The sequence below is a fragment of the Lissotriton helveticus genome, chromosome 12, assembly GCF_964261635.1.
Source record: "Lissotriton helveticus chromosome 12, aLisHel1.1, whole genome shotgun sequence".
Lineage (NCBI taxonomy): Eukaryota > Metazoa > Chordata > Amphibia > Caudata > Salamandridae > Lissotriton > Lissotriton helveticus.
Genome location: NC_136073.1, coordinates 801,554,208 through 801,577,892, shown reverse-complemented (window position 1 = coordinate 801,577,892; position 23,685 = coordinate 801,554,208). Strand labels below are relative to the sequence as shown.

Genomic DNA, 23,685 nt, shown 5'->3' with positions numbered 1-23,685 from the left:
ATCAAATGAAAGGACACCACACAAGTTATAAATTATAAAAATATATGTATTTATTACTAGAATAAACCTCTGTACTCTTTATAAGTGTAGAGGCACAAGCGTTTAAACAAAAGCACAGTTTTACATATGAAAGTTGCACGTTTATGGTGGCCACTCAAACCATATATTAAATAAGTGGTATAAGAAGCGCTTTTCGAACAGTGGTAAGGCCTAGGGCCTTGGGAATCGCTGGGACTATACTGGACTAACAGTAGTTAGGACGGCAGTAGCCCGCGGGATTCGGGTACAGCGCTAAAAGCACACGCATGCACCAATGCAAAGTCAATGGTGCGTAAAAGTTACAAAGTTACTGTTTTAGGAGTCTTCCGACTGGACTAGAACTTAGCCACTTAAAACTAGGACACTTAAGGTATAAACCACTACAGGAGCACCGGCGTTCAATCGTTACCTCACCCACAGGAAGCGGGTGCATAGGTGCCAAAGTGTGTCGGGTTTCGTCGTGGAGTTCTATGGAGCCTGGAGATGAAGATGCTGCAGGCGGCCAGGAGAGAAGAGTCCGGTTGGATCCAAGGGTGGATCGAAGATGTGAAGTACCTGAAAGCAGAGGGGACAGAGTCTGGGTCACTCAGCAGTGACCAGGATGGAACCAGGAAGGAACCAGGCAATGTCGGGCGCAATCAGGTGGTTGTCGAGAAGCTTGTCTCCGTTGCCACGTGGACTCTGGGACAGCTCGTGATTTACTCCAGGTCACAGTGCTATAGCCAAAATGAACGGAATTACACCAAAGTTGGAAAACAGACTAGATATTTAACAAAAAGCATGCTTTTGTGACTTTGTGTAAATTTGCTCAGTAGTTTTTGAGAAATTACGGTTCAAAATGTATTGATATTTGGATGGTTGGGTTTGCAGGTCTCCTGTGTAAATCCCATGGGCAGGCGCCTTAAAAAAAATATCACTATCCAATTGCCAGAGACGTTTTTTTTCCCCAGTCGGCTGCCTCGTTCCAGTAGGATTGAGAGGTTTCAGCGAGTCCCATAAGAGCTTGCGCTCTGATTGACTTATTGCAACCTGAACGAAAATGTTGCTGCTATTACAGGACTCATGACTCGGTCGTCAAGTTCTGAAAATAATAATTTAAAACAATAAGGTATAAGGGGGCTGGATATGAGTACAGTGAACAACTGGATCTTGTGGGTGGGGCCTAGTGGACCACCCTTTGGATCAATTTATTTATTTTTATTTTTTAAGTTGGGGGGGGGGGTGCCCAGCTTGGAGTAGGGCAATTAAAACTCTGCTTTTACATACACCCATCTTGCAGGTCACTTATGCTTCATGTCTGCAATTGATGCTGTGCCAGTAAGATCACTGTGATCCAAACTTAACATCCGGTTTTCTGACTGTAAACTGTTAATAGGTCTGACAAAGTGGCTGTTGCCAAGCATTTTGTCCCCTTTTAAACGTAACCATTTGTTTGGCAGGGTGGCAAGGAGGAACAGATGACTTCCAATTCTAAGACTACTGACAGTGTTTCTCAGAGGGACACTATGTTCATACAAATTGTCCCCCTTTCGATTTATATAAATGAGCATTTGTCTTTAAATGTGGCCCAAGGCCCTCATGGTAGGTCCATTTTTTAACTATAATACTATGCATTTGTCTTCTAGGGCAGCTGTGGTTCATGTTGGGCGTTCAGCGCTGCGGGAGTCCTTGAAGGACAGTTGAAGCTAAAGAAAGGAATTCTGGAGTCCCTCAGCCCTCAGAACCTGGTTGACTGCTCAGGGAGTTATGGCAACCATGGTTGTAACGGGGGGCTACCTTTGTTGGCCTTCATGTATGTCATTGAGAACAAGGGCATTGACTCTGACATTGCATACCCCTACACTGCCAAGGTTTGTAAGTGCATCCAACACGGCTTCCAATTTGCTCCATGTGATGTATGACACTAGCAGGCAGTTCATGTTTGATAGCCAACTGCAAACTACATTCTGCGACTTATAGATTTGATTTTAACATTGTAAATATTTACAGAAAAATCCCATCCCACAAAGTGCTGTAGTCTTAAAGGCCACAACTGCCTTATGCTACAGTGAGATCAACCGGCTCCATATCGCAGGGGACACAAAATGTCAGTGCTTATACTCATTAGGTCCATAGACCGTGAAGATAGGTTTAATCTTTCATTTCTATTCATGGGCTTTCATTTAACAAAACAATGCACTGTTGGATATCAGTCATGGTCCACAATGAAACACACGGGGTTAGCCAGGATGTGGAATTCTGCCAAGCCCGCCCTCTGACCTCTGTCAAGCTTTATGCAGGAACTTTTCAGGTGAAACAAATCATAGGGAGAAAAAAAAAGATGAAAGACAGAAGGAAGGAGAGTGATGTAATTTACATTTTGTGTAATTATTCAAAAGAGATAGAGGTAGTCTTGTCTAAAGTACAGATATTTTGTTTTTAGGAAGTGTATCAATATATAAGAAATTCTTTGGTGCTAGGGATATCTGTCCAAAAAGTGTTTATGTTTTTTCTGATCTTTTTGAAAACAAGCAAGCAAATGTTAAGGGAAGTGAAAAGTGGATTGGCAAAGAACGAACTCAGAGTGAGCCATCTAGATTGGAGGGTCATGAAGGTAGCGTTCGTGATTCGGGAAGTAGAGGTCTAGCCTGGGTGTAAGCATATGATTACTGTGTCATGCCCTCAGTGAGAGGTCTGGGTATGACACTTGAAACACTGTAAAACGTGGCTCATGCTACCCGAGTTAGATTCCCGAAAAACCTCCAAGTGTCAGCTGAAGTAACATCACATACCCTGTGACCTCAATGACATCAGCGGAACTGACATATAAACTATGACCTGGAATACCAACGAAGTAATGCCACAAGACCTTGATCCTTATGACATCATAATAATCCACGTTTCTGAAACCCAGTGTATATCTCAAACAAAAAATGTATTAGTTAGTCACAATGCCGTGCAAAAAGGAGACCTAAAAAACACAATTGTGGTATTTGTAAGAATCATATAATACATCTTAATTATGGTATTGCCTTACTTTACTCCTTACATTGTTAATAAGTTTTAATGTATGACCACGTATAAGGAACTATCACACTTGTAGAGCACTGAGATGATATTTTGAATCATGGAGCGTGGCAACACATCTATACTTTTTTTTAGGTAGTTTAACTTTATTTTATGTTGTGAAGAGTATGTTTTTGATTTGTAAATTAATTTATTACCAAAAAAACAAAAAAAAGGAATCTCCCAGTCGGAGTCTGGGACCCATAGTGGATTACAGGAAAAGGCACGAAACATTTTGAAACTAGAGAAGGTGTAAAGTCATTATACCCCACTGACATCCCACGTCTGTTTTATCTGTACCATGGACGCTGGTTATTAAAGAGGTATCGTAAGCTCAGACATGGGTCCCTTGCTCACTGTGCCACTGGAAGGAGTAGTTTCTGTCCTGTAACTCCAGTTCTGTAGTAGGGGTATCTCTGTTATAGTCATAATCTAGTGAATAGTCCCGCCCATGTGCGCGGACCCCGGAGCAATAAAAAAAAATCTCTTAAGTTGTCCAAACATGCAGAACTGCACAGACACTTAGGAGAGAATTTAAAGACAGATAATGCAGCCTATATCCACAGGCTACACTGTCCAGTACTTCGACTAGAAATTCCACCAAAAATCCACAAACAGCACAGCCTGTCCAGGGTTTTCCTACAGAGAAAACCTTGCCTGCAACAGCAAAACCCTCTGGAATGATAGAGAGGAAGAAGTGGACAGACAAGCCCCATAGGCTGCCATTATGTGGCTCAAAACAGGATACTGTGCCTTTAAGAGAACTTTCCAGAAGCCTCACAGTATCCCAGAATGCACTGCAGGTCCCTTCTACTTTCAGTTCTTTTTGAAGGCGTAACACGCCAGACCTGTAGTATTTCGTACATGAATATCTCTCTCCACCGGGGAGGAGGGCGGGCGCTTATGACTATAACAGAGATACCCCTACTACAGAATTGGAGTTACAGGACAGAAACTACTCCTTCTGTAGTAGGGGATCTCTGTGTATAGTCATAATCTAGTGAATAGAATGGCAAGCCCATCCCCACACCAAAGCGGCGGTGGAGAAAAGAGAAATAACACCACTACAGTGCGAACAGATTTCGCAGCGAAGCCTGCCCAACCCGAGCATCTGCCCTGGCCTCAGTGTCCAGACAGTAATTCTTAACAAGGTATGGACCGACTTCCAAGTGGCCGCCTTGCAGATTTCTGCAATTGGAACACTATGGAGCAAAGCAGTCGTGGCAGCTTTGCCCCCGGTGGAATAAGCCTTAGGTTTACCCCCTAAGGTCTTATCAGCCTTTTGGTAACACAATTGTATACAGGACACAATCCACCTCCAGATGGACTGTTTAGAGGTAGCAACACCGGTCCTGACTGATCCATAATTGATAAACAATTGGTCTGACCTACTAATATCCTCGGTTTTATCCAGATAAAAATGTCAACACCCTCCTAACATCCAGGGAATGCAAAGACCTTTCCGCTGGGGATGAAGGACTCTGAAAAATCGTAGGCAAAGTTATAGTCTGGTTAACATGGAAGTCAGATATAACCTTTGGAAGAACTTTAGGGCGAGTACGCATAACAACCTTAGCAGCATGAAATACTGTATAAGGTTCGTGGCAACACAACGCCTGAATTTCCCTCACCCTGCGGGCCGATGTAATGGCCATGAGGAACGCCGCCTTCCAGTACAGGTGCTGCAATGAAGCTTTATGAATAGGTTCAAAAAGCTACTTCATCCAACTGGACAGCACCACGTTCAATTCCCATGAAGGCGAAGGAAACCCGGCAGGAGGGAACACTTTCTTCGAGCCTTCCAAAAACCTTAAATCACAGGGATCCGAAAGAAGGAAGTCTGTGAAGGCCATTTCCTGTAGGCAGTCAGCGCAACAAGAGGAACCTTAATGGAATGGACATTAAGGCTAGACTGCGCCAGGTGTAGAAGACATGGAAGGATGACATCTTCCTTACACGTCGTTAGGTCATAGTCCCTGAACTTGCACCGGATGCAAAACCTCATCCACTTGTAAGCATAAGAAGTCCTAGTGGAAGGTCGCCCAACCTCCTCCAGCATGTCCATACAAACTTCTGGTACATTCAAATGGCCAAATTGCCCTAACGCAGGAGCCATGTCGCCAAACTCAAAGACGAGAGGTTGGGGTGCAACATCTGCCCCCCCCGAACTTCGTGAGGAGGCCCGGCCTGCACGGCAGCCGTATGTGAGGAAAGAGAGACCGGTGAAGCAGGTCCGTGAACCACCACTGCCTGGGCCATTCCAGGGCAATCAGGATCATCCGTGCCCTGCACTGGGACAGCTTGATGAGTACCGCCGGAAGCAGGGGAACGGGTGGAAAAGCGTACAGAAAGCTGTTCGACCAGTTAATCCATAACGCATACCCCAGCGTCCCCTGCTGGTAGTACCTGGAGGCAAAGTCTCAGCATTTGCTGTTTTCGGTGGTGGAGAACAGATCTACGTCTGGAGTCCCCCACCTTGCGAAGACTTCTCCTAGTACTTCGTCGTTTATGACCCATTCGTGTTTTTCCTGAATCAGGCTGCTCAGTGCGTCCGCCTGAACATTCTGCACACCTAGCAGATGGATAGCCGTGATCGTCAGTCCTCTGGCTAGAAGCCAGCGCCAGATCGCCTGCGCCTCCTGCGACAGAGTGCGCGATCTCGAACCCCCCTACTTGTTGAGGCAAGACATCGTGGTCGCATTGTCCGTCTGTACAAGCAGAGAGTTGGTCTGGAAGGACGTAACAAACGCCTACAGTGCCAAGTAAACAGCTCTGAGTTCCAGGAAATTTAAGTGATACGTGGACTCCATCGGGGACCACGTTCCTTGTATCTGTCAGTCTCCGGAATGCGCCCCCCCCAGCCGTTGAGAGACACATCCGCCACGATAGTCCGTGCAGGAATGTCCTCGTGAAAGGGAACCCCTCCGAAGAGATTCCCCGCCGAACACCACCACTTCAGAGACTGAAGAGCATGCAGAGACAGTCGTATCTTGTCGTCCCAAGAACCATTCCTCTGATCCCACTGATCCTCCACGCACTCCTGCAAAGGTCTCCTGGGCAGCCGTGCATGTGGAAGATACAAGAGGCCATCAACCCCAATAGAGCAGACACCGTCCCACCGTTGTAGATGGAGGGATCATAAGAGCCTGAGCCTTCCGAAGGAGCGAAAATTGTCTCTCCTCCGAAGGAGGCACGCTTGCTGACAGCGTATTGACGGAGGCTTCTCAAGTACTGTATGCACTGGACCGGAATCGGGACAGCCTTGGACATACTGATGCGCAACCCCAGCTCGTTCAAAAGAACGCACGTCTTCTGGAAGCGTGCTTGAGCTTCTGAGAAAGAGGAGGCCTTGATCAACCAAACGTCCAGGTACGGGTAGACAAACACCTCATTTATCCTCAGGCGTGCAGCTACCACTGCCATGCACTTCGAGAATGTTCTGGGCGCAGACGTCAGTCCGACTGGCAGTACTGTGTACTGATAATGATCGGCGCCGACTTGGAATCGCAGGAACTTCCTGTGTATGTGTGCAAAGGGGCACATGGAAGTACTCATCCTGTAGATCTATGGCACAGAGCCAAACTCCCTGTTGCAGCCGAGGAAAAAACATGATGCAACGATAGCATGCGAGATTCCTCTCTCTGCGAATCCACTAGTTTGCTTGTCGCAAATCCAGAATGGGCCTGAACTCGTCCTTGTCCTTCTTACGAACCAGAAAGAACCGGGAGTACAGACCTCTCCCCCTTTGAGACAGAGGTACGTCTCCTCTCGCCCTTTTCCTCAACAGGGAATCGGCTTCCGCCTGTAGCTTGCGCAGCTGAAACCGCGCGCTGACCGGAGGAATTGCTGGAGAAGGACTGATGAACCGAAGACTGACTTAGACCCGGCCGGCCTTTGTTCGCTGAGGACCATCAAGCTCTCCCGTGTACGCGCACAATATACTTGTGAAGTATTTAAAGGCGGCCCGGGACCACAGACAAACCCTGGGAGGAAAAACGCCGCTAGAAAGGGAAGAAGGCCTCAAGCCGTTCTCCACGCCGCAAACCTACAGCCTTCCAAAAGTCTCCGAGGTAGACTTATGCGGACCACACACTACCCTCATGGTAACCCAAAGGTTGCTCAAAGAACGGGAGAGCAGATGCACACTGCTGAGCCGTAGGCTGCAGAGACGCCCGACGAATACAAGTATGGCAACGTAGGACAAACCCACAATACCTGGGGGTCGGCAGGAGAGAAAAAACTCCGCTCCGACACCGATGCTTAGACCTGAAACCATCAGGTCCATAGACTATCTCTTGTAAGGCTTCCCTCCTGTCTCTCGGCAGGGGAACCAGTAACTCGTGAAGAAAACACCCCCACACAGGGATCTTACCACAACGGCCCAGCAACAGCGGGCCACCGCATGACGCCTACATGCCACCACCCCTGCGACCAAGTCAGGAGCACGTTCGAAGCCAGACCCCCTGGCAGGTGGTAGCGGACCAAAGCTAAGTACCGCCAACCCATAAAGAGTCGGAGAGAGACTCCCCGTACTCATGGAAGACGCATCCCTGGCAACAAGGCACGGGGAATAGCAGACTGAGGGGCCAAAGACCCCTGGGGTGGTGGAAGGGAGAGGGAACCGATAAAAATCCGAAACATCCCCGGTGGTCTCACCAGTGGTGGCAGAGCAGGAGGCGACCTAGCCGATGAGTAGGTATGCGCAAACTCAAAACTAAGCAAGAGGACCAACGTCCCTCGCTTACACGTGGTGAGTAGCCACAGACTCCCCATCAGAAGGGTTCCTCAACGCTGATCAACTGCCCGGCGTCGTGGGTGGACGGTGCCGGGAACACAAAGTCCCCTCCCACGCAGAGGGGGCTCACCACGGAGCGAGGCCTGGAACAAGACCCAGGCCGCAAGCACCGGCAAGTAGACTGCGGCTGTAACCCATGACTTCGACCGCACTACGACGTCACCATCACTAAGACAGTGACTGTCTCTACGCCAACACTCCGACGTCAAAATGTCACTACGGTGTAAACACCGAGACACCGAGCCATCCATAAAGGTGACGTCTGTACCCAAAGGCAGACAGCGGAGCCCAAGCGACCAATGCCCCAAAAGGAGCATCACTGCTCCATGACATCGAGCATCACTTCTCCATGACGTCGAGCATCACTTCTCCATGACGTCGAGCATCACTGCTCCAAGACGTCGAGCATCACTGCTCCATGACGTCGAGCATCACTGCTCCATGACGTCGAGCATCACTGCTCCATGACGTCGAGCATCACTGCTCCATGACGTCGAGCATCACTGCTCCATGACGTCGAGCATCACTGCTCCATGACGTCGAGCATCACTGCTCCATGACGTCGAGCATCACTGCTCCATGACGTCGAGCATCACTGCTCCATGACGTCGAGCATCACTGCTCCATGACGTCGAGCATCACTGCTCCATGACGTCGAGCATCACTGCTCCAAGACGTCGAGCATCACTGCTCCAAGACGTCGAGCATCCATAAAGGTGACGTCTGTACCCAAAGGCAGACAGCGGAGCCCAAGCGACCAATGCCCCAAAAGGAGCATCACTGCTCCATGACGTCGAGCATCACTGCTCCATGACGTCGAGCATCACTGCTCCATGACGTCGAGCATCACTGCTCCATGACGTCGAGCATCACTGCTCCATGACGTCGAGCATCACTGCTCCATCGACGTCGAGCATCACTGCTCCATCGACGTCGAGGCACTCCATCGACGTCGAGCATCACTGCTCCATCGACGTTGAGGCACTCCATCGACGTCGAGGCACTCCATCGACGTCGAGGCACTCCATCGACGTCGAGGCACTTCATCGACGTCGAGGCACTCCATCGACGTCGAGGCACTCCATCGACGTCGAGGCATCGAGGCATCTCCACGACGCCGAGGCATCTCCAAACCGCGTCATAGCTCAGACGTGCCCTTACCGGGGAGAACCCCAGAGGTTACAGCATGGGACTCGGTAGAGGACCCACCCTCTCCCTACCCAGAGGCTGAAGATGCCTTCAAACTCCTCTGTTCTAAACCTGGGAGCCGAAGCTTCCCAGAAAAAAAGTCACAGAGAAGACAGGTGTCAAAAGACACAGGCAAACACAGAATACAAACCCGTGAGCTCCAGCTTTGGTCTTTAGTACAGCTGCAGACAAAGCACTTGTCAGACTAGAAGTAGTATAAGACAAGAATACTGCAGAAATTCTGCCAAAAAAAACCAGCAGAATGTAGCTAAAGGCCAAAGACGTCGAGTGAAGCTGTAAAAATCCAAATTTATCACAAAAATAATATAGAAAAAGCTCAAAAAAGAAGAGCTAATGCTCCAGGGTCCTGCTAGCAGGAGCCGGAAAAAAGAACTGAAAGTAGAAGGGACCTGCAGTGCATTCTGGGATACTGTGAGGCTTCTGGAAAGTTCTCTTAAAGGCACAGTATCCTGTTTTGAGCCACATAATGGCAGCCTATGGGGATTGTCTGTCCACTTCTTCCTCTCTATCATTCCAGAGGGTTTTGCTGTTGCAGGCAAGGTTTTCTCTGTAGGAAAACCCTGGACAGGCTGTGCTGTTTGTGGATTTTTGGTGGAATTTCTAGTCGAAGTACTGGACAGTGTAGCCTGTGGATATAGGCTGCATTATCTGTCTTTAAATTCTCCCTTAAGTGTCTGTGCAGTTCTGCATGTTTGGACAACTTAAGAGATTATTTTTGATTGCTCCGGGGTCCGCGCACATGGGCGGGACTATTCACTAGATTATGACTATACACAGAGATCCCCTACTACAGAACTAAGCTGCACCTGGCTGAATGGGCCCAATAGGCAAAAACTGGTCTTGGAACAATTGTGTTCTGGTTCAGTAAGAACCCGGCTTGGCAGTTTGGGCTGGACTGTTCCTTTTGGAGCATCTTCAAGACTAGTTCAATTTCCTCCTCTCGCTCTTCCTTCATGACTTCATCTTCCTTCTCATATATGTCCAATACCTGATCATTATCAGGGTAACCTTCTTCTACCATCCTAATTAGCGCCAAGGTACTAGGTGTCATCTATTTTATCTAGGCACTTGTTAACCTGAAATTCAGTGTCTGCGTTGAAGATTTGATAAGATACTTGTCACTGAGGTTCCAGCGGAGGTGCCAAAGAGGTTTTGGGCAATGTGGTGGAGGTGATGGTGGTCCTGCTGGAGGATCCTGTGTAGTGTAAAGATGCTGCGGTTTAGAAATCAGTCATTGGAAATTTTCCATCATTTGCTGCAGTGTCATTATCAATGCATTTGACACCTGCATTAGAGGAGGCTCATAGTGCTGACGCCTGGGCTCGTATGATGACCCACAGTCTTGTGCACGGCCTCCGGTTAAAAAAAAAAAGTTTGTTAAATTTCTTCATAACCATGCTGAAAGCATGCTCCTCCTTCCTCCTCTTCATAGTCTCCTTCCTCCGATTCTGTAATTTAGTGCACTTCCAATTGCGCTGGACTAGACACAGTATTTGAGGCCTGATAATTGATTGCCGGCCTCAGTGTCTAGGCCAAACCATACACTGGCAACCAAGCAGAGATCTTTAATGGCTGACCTACTCTTCTTAGTCATTAAGCCCTTAATGAGGACTTTGCTGGCAAGACCGTCGTCTGCACTGATGTCTTTGACAATAGCTTCTTTGTCATCGACGGAAGGGACTTCCTCTTCCTCAACAACAGTTTAGTCATGATTACTGATGTCAGTAGAGCTAGACTTTTTGCTCTATTTTATAAGCAGGCTGGTCTTCACCTCTTTTTGACACTTCTTCTGATGAATAATTAGTCTTACTCTTCGGGGAGGTGGATGAAGGCGCTTCAGTGGTGAACTCCAGCTGAAGATGCTGCCTTTGTGGCAGTGCCTGGAGAAACACCTCATGGAATCATCCGCAGAAAAGGGCTCATCCTCTTTAGGAGGGGGCTTTCTTCTTTTCGAGAGGTGGATGTGTTACTAAATAAAAACTGCTTTAGGCCTATGGCCATTTTAACACAGTTTACTGCATTTGAAGGTTACTAGGGGATTCACAGCCTGACAATGAGGATTATTCAAGCATGTGAAGTTATAAAAGGATTTTTATCACACAAGCCCGTTTTTTCTTAAGTTTTAAAAACAAGTCTATTTTTAATAAGATAATTATAAGTTCCAACTTGTAAAATTCATCCCATGCCTTTTGGCTAAAGAGGGGGTACTTTTTTTGAACAAAAACCTAAAAATATGTATACTATACAAATATTACAGCAACTACTACAAACGATAATAACATTAGTCACCACCATTATCGTGTTTAGTTCTGGTGCCAATAATTCCTCTCCTTTTACAAGGAAATAAAAATGTTTATGAGCCAAGAAAGATAGCAAAGACTGATTTTCAGCAACATTTTTCTTTAAACATCTGGGAGCAAAAAACATTTTCCATACCGTGTGGAAGCTGGCGGGGACATGGGTTCCTAATTTCCACCACGTCTTCCCAACAGTATAAAACTGCCGTGCTCTGGTGCACTAGTCACTTTAAAATTGCTGCATTGATTAATCTTTCAAAATTAAATGTTTGCCAATTTTACAACTTCAGTTCGGGGTTTTAGCACGGACAGAGTAAGAGAAAGCTAAACACGGAGCAATTGTATCCCTAAACAAACTGGTAAGATGTTTTCACCTTCATGTGACTGACTTTGGGTGACTAAACCAAGACCCTTTTAGTTAGCATCTCCAGACAAACACAGCAGGCATTTTTTTAAACTCTGCAGCTCAAGCACAGGTCCAGATCCATTTTGTTTGGAATCCAAATTTAAGCGACCTAAATATCAGCTTAATCTCATGGATAGTTTGTTCAGGTGGTTGCAGGTGATGGGCACCAACACTTATTTTAGGCAACCATAACATTTTCATCATCAGATTTTAGTCCAGAGCATGTTAGAGAAATGCAAAAAATGTTGAGAAAGAAAAAGACGGGTAATGGTGATATAGAGAGAAAGCACGGATGAAACAGAACCTGCAACAATGACACTGTGGGGCGGGAAATGTAGAGTGGTAGAAACAAAAGGCATGAGGTGGAATGGAGACTAGGATGCCTAGGTACTCGCAAACCCTGCATTTGCCAGGGCAGGTAGCGGTCTCCTAAGAAAAACGTTGTGGAGAGTTCTGGAAAATTGGTTTGTCCCAAATTTCTCCCAGAGAAAAGATTCAGAACTTGTTAAAAATGGGAAGCAGTGAAGGCAAGGGAATGGAGTGGCAAGGACTTGCTTAGAAATTAATGAATAATGCAATGATCAGTCTTCCCTTGTGCATATTTTTCCAGGATGGTTTCTGCAAATACGATCCTTCCAGGAAGGCTGCCACCAGCACCAGTGCCAAAAAGCTTCCAAGTAGTGAAGCAGCCCTTCAGGAGGCTGTAGCTAACATCGGACCCATCTCAGTGGCTATCGATGCCTCTCGCCCTTCTTTCTTCTTGTACAAGCAGGGTAGGTTTGCATGGTTTTCCATTGGGATGACAGAACGTACTGGGGTATTTGTACATGATGACCAATTCTTTCATTTTATTTCCTCAGACACGTTTATTTGATTGGTCCTAGTCTTTCGTCATATTGCTATTTAGAGTGACAAACACAAATTTCTTACCATCTGGAATACATCAAATAACAGCTGATACTGGAGCACTGCCCCAATGTACCCTTATTTCAAAGAACTTTAAATGCATACTTTACAAACTGAATTGTCTTGTGGCGCAATTAATACACTACAATTGGAAGATGAGGATTGGCCAAGGGTTCTAGAAAAGCAGAGATTTCCCGAAAGAGATGACTGAAGAATAAGTTTCAGATGCGAAGGGAGTGACCTTGAGAAAGTGGCAGATTGAATGCCAAAAGCAGTGTTGCATCAAGCAAATCTAACATTCATGATTTTTTTATTTTAGTTCTCTAACTCTTTCTGCAAATCGATTAACTATCAAACATAAAATCGGAAGAACAAAATGTAAGGGATGTGTAGCATAAGAAAACACTAGAAGTCAATTAATTATTTGAATGCAAGGAAATGGCCAAGTATTGATTTAAAGTATTGTGTATTCATACCATCACTAAATGTTATGCAGAACAGGAAGGTTATGATTGTGTGCAACATTTGTGGAATAGTCCTAGGCTCAAAACTCAACTAAATCCTGTTCAAGAGTTGAGGCCTTGAATTTTCAAATGACCCTTCCCTTTGTGTGACTGTCCACTGTGCTCTCTCTCATGATTTACCCTATTGGCTAACCAGTGGTATGTTGGAGGAGCTGTTTCCTTCAGCTCTGCAACCTGAGTGGGTGTCAGTAAGGTGATTCTGCAACGAAGAGTGAGTATAATAATAATAAGTGAAATATGCATTTAGGGCAAAATGTGGTTTGCTGGTATCTCGCATAACTTTTTTCACTCAAGCATACACTTCAAGTTAAAAATGTCTTGCAAGATACTGGCAGAAGACTATTTCAAGCAAAATTTACCATTCTGCAAGATATGTTCTGCACTCTCTCGCACACACAAATTATGCTAAATCGGGTAATTCAAAACTTCAATTAATTTAACATAACATGAAAATTCAAAAATTAAGCGGATTTCAAAAGCATAATTAAAATTTCTCCCTGGCCTAGTTCAGACTTATCTGTCAAGTTCCCAGAACAAAAGCAGGTCAAATATTTTCAAATATTATTTCCTTTGGGCCATATGTATGAAAATAGTTTTGCGATTCTCAAATTGCGATTTTCAGCGAATCACAATTTGAGAATCACAAATGCAATGTATGTGGGATTTGCTAATAATTTTGTGAATCCCACATATTCCAAATTTGCGAATCACAAATTGAGATTCGCAAATAAGAAATACCTTCCCATGCATTCCTATGGGCTAAGAGGCCTATAGGAATGAATGGGAAGGCATTCTCAATTTGCGATTAGCAAATAGAGAATCGCAAATTGAGAATGCAATTTCAAGGGTGCCAAAGTGTCAAAAGGACACCCTGTTGCACCCCTGAAATGTACATGTGTGCACATGTGGTACACATACATGCCCTAAGGGCATGTATGTGCGCCACATGGCACTTTAAAAAATGCACAATAGTGCATTTTTAAGTGAAATCGCAAATTACCACCAACTTGAAGTTGGTGGTAATTTGCGATTCCTTAAGGCCAAATCACACTTTCTTATGTGCTTCTTACATTGCATTTAAGGAACCGCAATTTGCGATTCCTCAAATGCAATCACAAAATAGGGAATCGCAAAATTTGCGATTCCTTACTTTGCGAGGGGGTGTTTGTGTGCTACATTGCACACTGCTAATTTGCGATCGCAAACACTGAAATTCTGCGAATTTCAGCTTTTGCGATTGCAAATTGGCTTCATGCATATGGCCCTTTGTCCCTTTCACCCAAACACTGATATTTTAGTGGCACCATTCATACAAGTTACATGCAACTTATTCAGAGTGTTTTTAAATGTGGCATGTCCCTAAGGATAGGTTGGTTACCTCAACACTAATAGAGATACATTTGGAATTGTTTTGGTATCAGAAATGTTAAAGTCGGGACACCCCAGCTCTATAGAATGCTTGAAAACTTAAAAGGGATTCCAAGCAGGGTAATTTTCAGACCTGCGGTTTTCAAAAGTCTAATTCTGCAAATAATCCTTCAGCTCTTTCATCTTCATTTCCCCATGCACAGTTTATCTCAGTTCCCAATGAATATTAACACGTTTTTATGGCTGGACAAATGGTACCTCTGTTTCTATAACTGATATCTGAACACTGAAGGCTCAATAGGCCATTAGCTACGAAAGCAATCATGAACTTTAAACAACTATATCTTTTGAACTATTTGTCATCACCAAGAAAGTCTAATGGAAATTTGGGGCTTTTTGGGGGAAGTCTTTTGTTTGCTTTATGGCCATGGAACCCTAGTTAGTGTCTTAAAGTAATGTTAAGTCGACCCAAAATCTACTATCGAAACCAGACCAAAGGCTCAAAGTTTTTGAAGGTAGCGTCTTGCTGATAAAAGGTTCAGGATGGTTTCTGACACATAGGTACGTGTGACCTCACCCCTGGGACAAAGGACTGGCACAGGACAAAACCTCCCAACATCACAGTTCAAGATTTGGGTGTCAGGTCAAATGAGAGCTTGGGTGATGAATTTCGGAAAATACTTCAAGCATAGCACACTCGTGCCTCTGGAACCCATATTCTGTCACCTCAAATATAGGTGCTAACTTTCTGCTCTCCTTAGACCAGGTAGAGGCTGATGGGTATCAGGAATGGATCAAAGTCGGAATAGCACAAGTCATTACAGTGGTTGTGAATAAAGTGGAGCCTGTTTCCTTGCAGAGTCACTGATCCAGCAGACGCACAAGCACTAACGTAGCAGTTGATTGGGAATCCATTTACCACCCTTGCTTGAGGGGTAAAAAAAGTTTTTGGGCTAGTTTACTAGACTCGTTAGGTTGCCTGGAACCTTCCATTTAAGTACAATAGGTAAAGAAAAAACATTTCGGGCCACATCCTAGCCTTTAGATGATGCTTACCTCACAGATCCAACATTCAGAAAATACAAAGGCAAAGTCCATGGACATCTGGCCATGATTTAGCTTCTCAGTAAGCTGTAAGGCATATATATGGAGTTGAGAGCAGTATCCCACTGCTAATCAAATGGAGTGTATCTCCAAAGTGCAAAATCCCAGATAAAAAGGTTAGGCCCAATTTGTAGACTTTTGCTGCTTTGTTTAGGTCGGTGTGGTACTGGGAAGAACAGGCTGGTCCTACTTCGAAAATGCATAGAAGTCTGAGGTGGACACATTAGCATTCAAGAAAAACTCCACTGGTTGAAAACAAGGTTTGTTCCACTTAAGAGGGAGGAGGATGACGGGGGAAGGGGGTAGAAGGAACCAGTGTTTCTGTTAGCGGCAATAAGCCTCCATTTTCAGCTCAAACTTTAAATAAAGATATGTTAGCAAACATTTATGGTTAACCCAAGAAAGTGACTCCGGTAATCATAGCAACTGCTGCCGCTGTACATTTAGTCAGGTGTTTATTAACAGTGCTCTACTTGCAATGGTTCAATGTTCATGATTGTTCTCACAAAAGAACAGTCTTGTAGCTTCCTGTTGTCTCGGCTTCCTCCCTTAGGAGCACAATCAGGGTACCGGGTCTTAGTTGCACTTGCACGGTCTTGGATTGCGGTGTTGAATAGTCCCTGCCCCTGGCTGATGCACGTCTTCTGCAAAACCACTGGAGTCCGTTAAGTAACCGGTGATGGGAATTTGACGGAACTGTCAGCCTCGCCGTTACTGAGAGACAGTAAGGTGTCGGAGGTGTGCAAATGGGCATTCGCAGTGCTAGACGAGAAAGGGTTTGTTTGCACTAAATGTGTCCTGAACATGGGAAGCTCTCTGATTTGCAATAAGCTTTTGGGCTATTGCATTGCTGAAGCCTTGTTAGAAGATCAGACTTTTTTGCAACCTAATTATTACAAGGCAATTGATCTGAACTTTGTTTAATGACTAATATTTACTAATCGCAAGTACATCAATGTTGATTCTTCCCTTCAATGACAGTTACACAAATTATGCCACAGGTGTTGTGGAGTAGTGTGCAGTCACAATCTATGTTTATGAAAACATCAAAGTCGCCAAAGTTAATTAAAGCAGGCAAATACCAGGATTCTATAACAGATGAAATGGCAAAATATATAGAGTTGAAGGACAAGACTAATATTGCACAATGTAACTCAGTTCTGTTCTAGGGGCCAAATGTATCATTCCAAATTTCGATCCCAAATGCCAAAATTCTGTGAATTTCGGCGTTTGCGATCGCAATTGGGCTTAGTGGTATGCATTAAAGAAAAACTGCCTCGCAAAATAAGGAATTGCAAAATTTGTGATTCCCTATTTTGCGATTGCATTTAAGGAATCACAAATTGCGATTCCTTAAATGCAATGTAAGAAGCACAAAAAAATGCAATTTGGCCTTAAGAAATCGCAAATTACCACCAACTTCAAGTTGGTGGTATTTTGTCATTTATTTGAAAAATTCACTTTTTTGCATTTTTCAAAGTGCCCTTAGGGCATGTATGTGTGCACACATGCACATTTCAGGGGTGCAACAGGGTGTCCTTTTGACACCCTGTCACCCTTGAAATTGCATTCTCAATTTGGGATTCTCTAATTGTGAATCAAAAATTGAGAATGTCTTCCCATTGTCTAGGCCCATAGGAATGAATTGGGAGGTATTCCTTAATTGCGAATCGTAATTTGCGATTCGCAATTAAGGAATACGTAGGATTCGCAAAATAATTTGCAAATCCTACATACATAGCGTTTTGCGATTCTCAAATCGCGATTCGCAAAAAATCACAATTTGAGAATCGCAAAAGAACATTGTGATACATATGGCCCTTAGTCATTTATGGCTAAAACTTTTTGTCTGCCTTTCTTATAGTTTCTGTGCCAAACGGTGTGTGGACTGTGGAAAGGTGTAATGTAACTATGTTCTGATGTGGGAAATCCGTCTGAAAGCATAGAGAGCGGGTTTAGTTGACATTTACAGCCCCTCAGCTCATGCTTCTGATCAGAATGACTTTGTTACTTTAAGATATGAATGTGAATGCTACCAGCCCCAAATATCTGCAGTCCAGTCCGATATGAGTGTGCAGAAAAAACCCTGAAGGAATGTTTTGCCTGTGTTTCAATCACATAAAAGAGCACAAAAAGCTGAATAAGGGGAAAAGGAATCGGATACAGTTTAGTGATCTAGCTTTCCTCTCTCAATTCGATGACAGATGCGTCTCAAGTTTCACCACAATTGCAAGATATGAGTGAGGGCAGCCCAATTCAGTGTCTGCCTGAAAATACTGCACTGTTTACCAAGTTGAGAGTTAGCTTGAATAGAACTGAAAATATGGAAGCAAAGTATTTTCTATTATTAGAAGAGATTTTGGGAGAGCTCAAGTGAATGCAACAACATCAAACAGACACTGCAGCCCAGGTTAACGAGTGTCTAAATAAAATGGATGACACAATGGCTCAGAATATGGACAATATGGTCAAGGTCGAGGAAATTGAGCAGTGCATATCGGACTGTGGATAAACTGTTAAAATAACGGACCAAGCTACACAGTCTGAGAAGGAATTAGTTTCCCAATTAGTTTCCCTTCACAATACGCAAGAAGAGGTGAAAATGATTCGAGACTGTCTAATCTTGAGAATGACAGGAGTCCCAGAGCATAAAGAGGAAAACAATGGCCTTGTCTCTTGTTTCGCCATTAAGGGCACATGTTCTCGCAAAATATACCCAAGATCTCACAATACTGCTGCCACGTGTAGTCCCATCACAATTTGTATCATGTGCCAACTATTCCACAACAATTCCGGTTAACTTTTCTGACTAAAGAATTGATACTTTCTAAAGCAGTATTAAGAAAAAGATTTTGAAGTTTCCAATGAGTATTCATCCCGATTTTTTTCAGAGATTACCATAGAAATAGCCCCAGGCGCAGGGAGTTTGAAAACATGCTATCACACTTTTCTGCAGCAGGTACTCAAGTCTCTATATTGCAGCAAGCCAGAATGAAGGCTTTACAGAAGGGGCAGTTTCATTTAGTTACAGGGGCTAAATAAGCACACGCGCTTGTTAATTATGAGGTTATATTGTTGTCTAGGGATGGAGGGATAGAGACTAAAAGGAATAACGGGAGCAACGCCACTTAGTCACCGTGGCAGATGGATTATTCGAAAGTTTAGTTCTTGGGTTGCAGTGGGACGAACTGTCAGAACAGGCTGGATGAAGGTTAAGGGGTTTACGATTTTAAAAATAGGGAGACGTAGGTGATGCTGTCTAATACACTTTGGTGCGGTAATAGATGGACAGTTTGAGATTTACCATAAGGTATTAAGATACATATTTGCATATCCGCACATTTAGCAAACATTCATTTTTTGTTGATGTCAGATCAAGAGAGTTGCTTATATATTTTTTCCCGATCACCATTTTTTAATGAAATGCCCGTAAAGTACCTGGGGGTCTGAGAATAGGAATTTATTTAAGCACTTTTATATAGTCACTTTACAGCTTCAAATTGTTAATTTATATGCAGTATTCTGCACTTTTCCCATTCCACATAATGGATTAATATGCAAATCGCTTGCAGTTATTAATTATTTTTAAGTGAACTAGTACTGTATTCTTTAATGGTTTTACACGAATGGTTTGGCTTGGATTGAGAGGACAGAAACACTTTTCAATAAATGGGAAACAGGCACATATCCCTTCACACTTACCGATTATTATACTAACTGAATCGCCAATTCAAAGTAATTGGTATAGCACCGTAAAAATATTTCAACATGGTAGTAGATCATTTCAATATAATTGAAGGTGAATGGGCTTAATAATAGGCGAAAATTATGGTCACTGATACTTGAGTTCTTGCACACAATACATCGATTCTGGAGGAGACCCACATCCTAATATGTAGAGCGTTGAATTTTGCTAAGAAGGTATTCATATTCATAGCTAAACGTTTTCAATTCGAAATATACTGCTGGTAAAACAATAAAGAAGGCAGCAGAGTCTGGGTTCACTGTTCCATTGGTAACGAGTTATTGACCACTGCATGTTTTAGGCTCTCATAGAAAATAAGCTGAGGTTGTTAAACTGACCTTTTACAATCCCTTACAACACTACATGGTAAGGTAATCTTCGGCAGAAAATTGTATTTTCTGGAACAGTCAGCTTTGGGATCTACATCACCCAATCAAAGGCAGAATCAAATTAAAAAAGCAAAGGTTTTGGCTTTATAGGAGAATGTGCTGGATTTGGTAGACCTATGGATGTCATGTTTTGAGGCTAAAAAAGAATACACCTGCCCTTCAGCAAGACATAACTCCGTGGCATGTGTAAATGTTTTTATATCTTCAGTTTTTGAGTTTGTGGAAATTTGGGACTATCTAAATGGCTTTTCAGACCATTTAATGCTGATATTTTTAAGAGATGTTGTTAGACAAAGGGGTCTCTAGTTGACAGAGGTAGGTACCTTTGACCGAATAGGGACCCTTGCTTCTAGTCAGGGTAAGGGGGATACACTCCTAAAATAACACCTGCTCACCCCCTTGGTATCTTGGCACGAGCAGACAGGCTTATCTCAGAGGCATTTGTGAACACATACAGTAATACAGTGAAAACACTACAAAGGGACACCGCACCAGTTTAGAAAAATAAGTAATCTTTATCTAAACCAAAACAAGACAAACAACAAAAATCCACTATACAGTATTAAAAATGAGGCTGTCAAATTGTAGAAATAGTTCAGTTCAATGCAAGTTGTAAATGCAACACTTCTCTCACAAAGTGCCTTAGATGTGTCACACAAAACAAACAAAATGGCCGCAGGGAAGGTGCTGCGTTGGTTCCTTACATGCAAAGAAGGTGATGCGTCGGTTCCTTGCTTCGGGGGAGGTGATGCGTCGGTTCCTTACGGCAGCGCAGGGGAGGTGATGCGTCGGTCCATTACGACGTGGGGAGGTAATGCGTCTGTTTCCTATTGCATCCCCCAATGATGCGACAGTCTTGGGGCCTCGATGCGATGCGTTGATCCGGTATGATGTGTGGCTTCATGCAGCCACACAGCAGGCTTGCATTGGGATCGGTGCGGTGATCTCAGACTTCGGAGATCGTTGCACCCGATGCGTCGTGCAGTGATTTCTCGAGACGCTGCAGGCGCTGCATCGGAAACAGGTGCAGGGGCGTCATACTTCTTCGATGTTGCGTCGATTTTCCAGCTCCCAGCGACAAACAGTCTCTAGAGGTCCTAAACAGCAGTAGGCGCCTCTTTGCAGTTTGGAATTCCCAGCAAGGAATTCAGGGGAGCTGGTGGTGAAGTCTTTGTGTCCTTGAGACTTCAGAACAGGAGGCAAGCTCAATTTCAAGCCCTTGGGAGATCTTTTCTTTAGGCAGGTGACAAAGCAAACAGCAAAGTCCTTTTCCTCCTTTCATTAGCAACAAGCAGCCACTGCAGGCCAACCCCAGATAGCAAACGCCACAGGGGCAGTATTCCTTCTCAGCTTATCTGGCTCTTCTCCTGGGCAAAGGTTCCTCTTGATTTCCCAGAAGTGATCTTAAAGTTTGAGGTCTGGGTCCCTCTTCTTATATCCAAAAATCCTTTGTTCTCTGAAGGCAGAGAGTGTCTGTACCCAGCCAAAACCAGTTCTGTGGGGCACTTTGCAAGTGCACAACAACCTCCATTGTCAGTGTAAGCCCTGGCTCCAGATACCCCACAGGGGGGGCGGAGCCATCATTGTGGAAGGCAGACACAGCCCTATTCAGGTGAAGGTTCTACTCCTCCCACCACTCCAAATGCAGACCAGGCCTATTCAGCCCAGCCCTGACTCATCAGAATTCTGGAGCCGCTGCCCCTCTCCAGCCCCTGTCATCCAAAAGCCAGACATGCAATACAGAAACCTAGCAGAGGCACACTGGATGATTAGGCAAGAAAATACCTACTTTCTAAAAGTGGCATTTTCAAACACAGAATGTAAAAATCACCCTCACTAAAAGAGGAACTTTAACATTCTGAGCTCAAGCATACTAAACTTTACTTTTCTATCTTGTTCCCAGAGTCAATTATGTTCATAAGATGTTATAAACAAACTCCCAATTCTGTCATATAGGAACAGATAGCCTTGCAATAGTTAAAAAACGAATTTGGCACTACTTCACTATCAGGACATGCCACACACACCAGGGCATGTCCTACCTTTCACATACATTGCAACCTGCCCACAGGGGTACCTTGGGCCTACCTTAGGGGTGACTAATATGTAGAAAAGGGAAGATTTAGGGACTGGCAAGTGTGTGCACTTGCCAAGTCGACATGGAAGTCCCAGACTGCACACAGGCTATGCAATGGCAGGCCTGAGTCACATTTTACAAGCTGCTTCTGTGGGTGGCACAATCAGTGCTGCAAGCCCACCAGCAGCATTTGATGTACAGGCCCTGGGCACACATAGTGCACTGTATTAGGGTCAAATAGCCAATCATGGAAACGCTAAACCATAACACAATTTACAAAAGAGAGCATATGCACGTTAGCACTGATCAGCAGTGGTAACGTGCCCAGTCATAAAACCACCAACAACATGTCAGAAAAAGTGTGTGTTAGGACTTAAATCAATAATATCCAAATTTTTTTCTAGAATGAAGGCAGAGCCAGTGGCTATGTGGTTAGACGCTTTTAAGGCAGCTTTAAGAGCACAAACCATTGCATGACAAATATTCGATCAGCACAAACCAACCTCTATTAAAAATATTTTGGAAAATCAGCTCAAATATCCATATGAAAAATACTGAAATAAAAAGACTGTTTTAAATTGTGTCGTCAGAAAAGGTAAACCAAGACCGCAGTGAATATGATCATAAGGATGTTTATCTAAGAATGCAGCTTATTTTAAATATTACTATAAAAAAGTGAATTTTCAGGGAGGCTTATAGCTCAGAAAAAAATCAGCTCAAACAGCAATATTGTGCCACCCTGGAATTGCACCATTGTGCGCGCACTGTGTGGCATACACAACATGGTGCATGCCACACCATGCTGTAGGTGCTGTCACTGCAGGATGTATGACGTTACAACGCATACTTTTACCACGCATACCATTACAACGCGGTTTTTACCACGCATACCATTACAACGCATAGCGCTTTGGGGTGCTGGATAGTGAATAGTTTAATTTACCATTCCAACTCCAGTCGCCGTGGACACTAGGGAAGGTTATTGGATAGTAAATTAACCTATTCCCTATCCTAGAGTGCCCCCCAGCGCAATGCAATGTAATGGTATGCGTTGTAATGACCGCGTTGTAATGGTAGTGCGTGGTAAAAATTTCGTTGTAAAGGTTGTATACCGTCACTGCAGCAGTATGCTGTTTAGGCTGTCCAATGAGCTTACCATATCTGCCGCCATGACACCGCCGCCACAGCGCCCGCCTGCCCTGGATTAAACTCATAATCTGGCAGGCGGGTTCACCACGAGCTTGGTAGTGTTTCAGGGACTGCCACAGCGACGGTCCTACAGGAAGCCTGACAAACTCGTAATAAGGCCAATTGTATTTGGAGACCTCATACATATGTCTTCAAGATATGAAAATATATATCTTGCATATAAATGTTTTGATAGTGAGTTGATGATAATGATTTTCTAGGAACAGAGGGTCTGATTACGACGGCGGAGGGATCGCCACCACCAGCCGTGGGGTGGCGGTCCCTCCGCCATCTGAATGCCCTTTTCCCCCGCCAGGATGGCGGGGGGTATCGTTTCGCCAGTGCGGCAGGTGCAAAGAGCGCCCACCACGCTTCTGCCGCAGGCAATTCTTGCGATTGCCTGGTGGAGCGGATCAAACCGGGGATATGGTGGCGCTCGCCCCATCACAATGCTGGCGTCAGCCAGCATTTCCATGGCGGTGGAACCACCATGGAAAGGCTGGCGAAGGCGTCTGGCTTCGGGGGAACCGTTACGTGCCCCCTCTGTTGTAGGGGGGCCAGTTGTGCACTGGGGGGTACCCACATTTCAATGC

The 23,685-nt window shown here is 44.6% G+C and overlaps 1 protein-coding gene across 1 annotated transcript in view; it reads left to right on the top strand.

The window, feature by feature from the left end:
- LOC144799582 (cathepsin S-like) overlaps positions 1–23,685 on the top strand; it is a 158,537-nt gene that overhangs the window by 78,496 nt on the left and 56,356 nt on the right. Inside the window, exons 5-6 of the mRNA XM_078670965.1 lie at positions 1,665–1,889; positions 12,402–12,564. Of these exons, the coding sequence (XP_078527091.1) occupies positions 1,665–1,889; positions 12,402–12,564 (388 nt within the window). The remainder of the gene's footprint in view (positions 1–1,664; positions 1,890–12,401; positions 12,565–23,685) is intronic.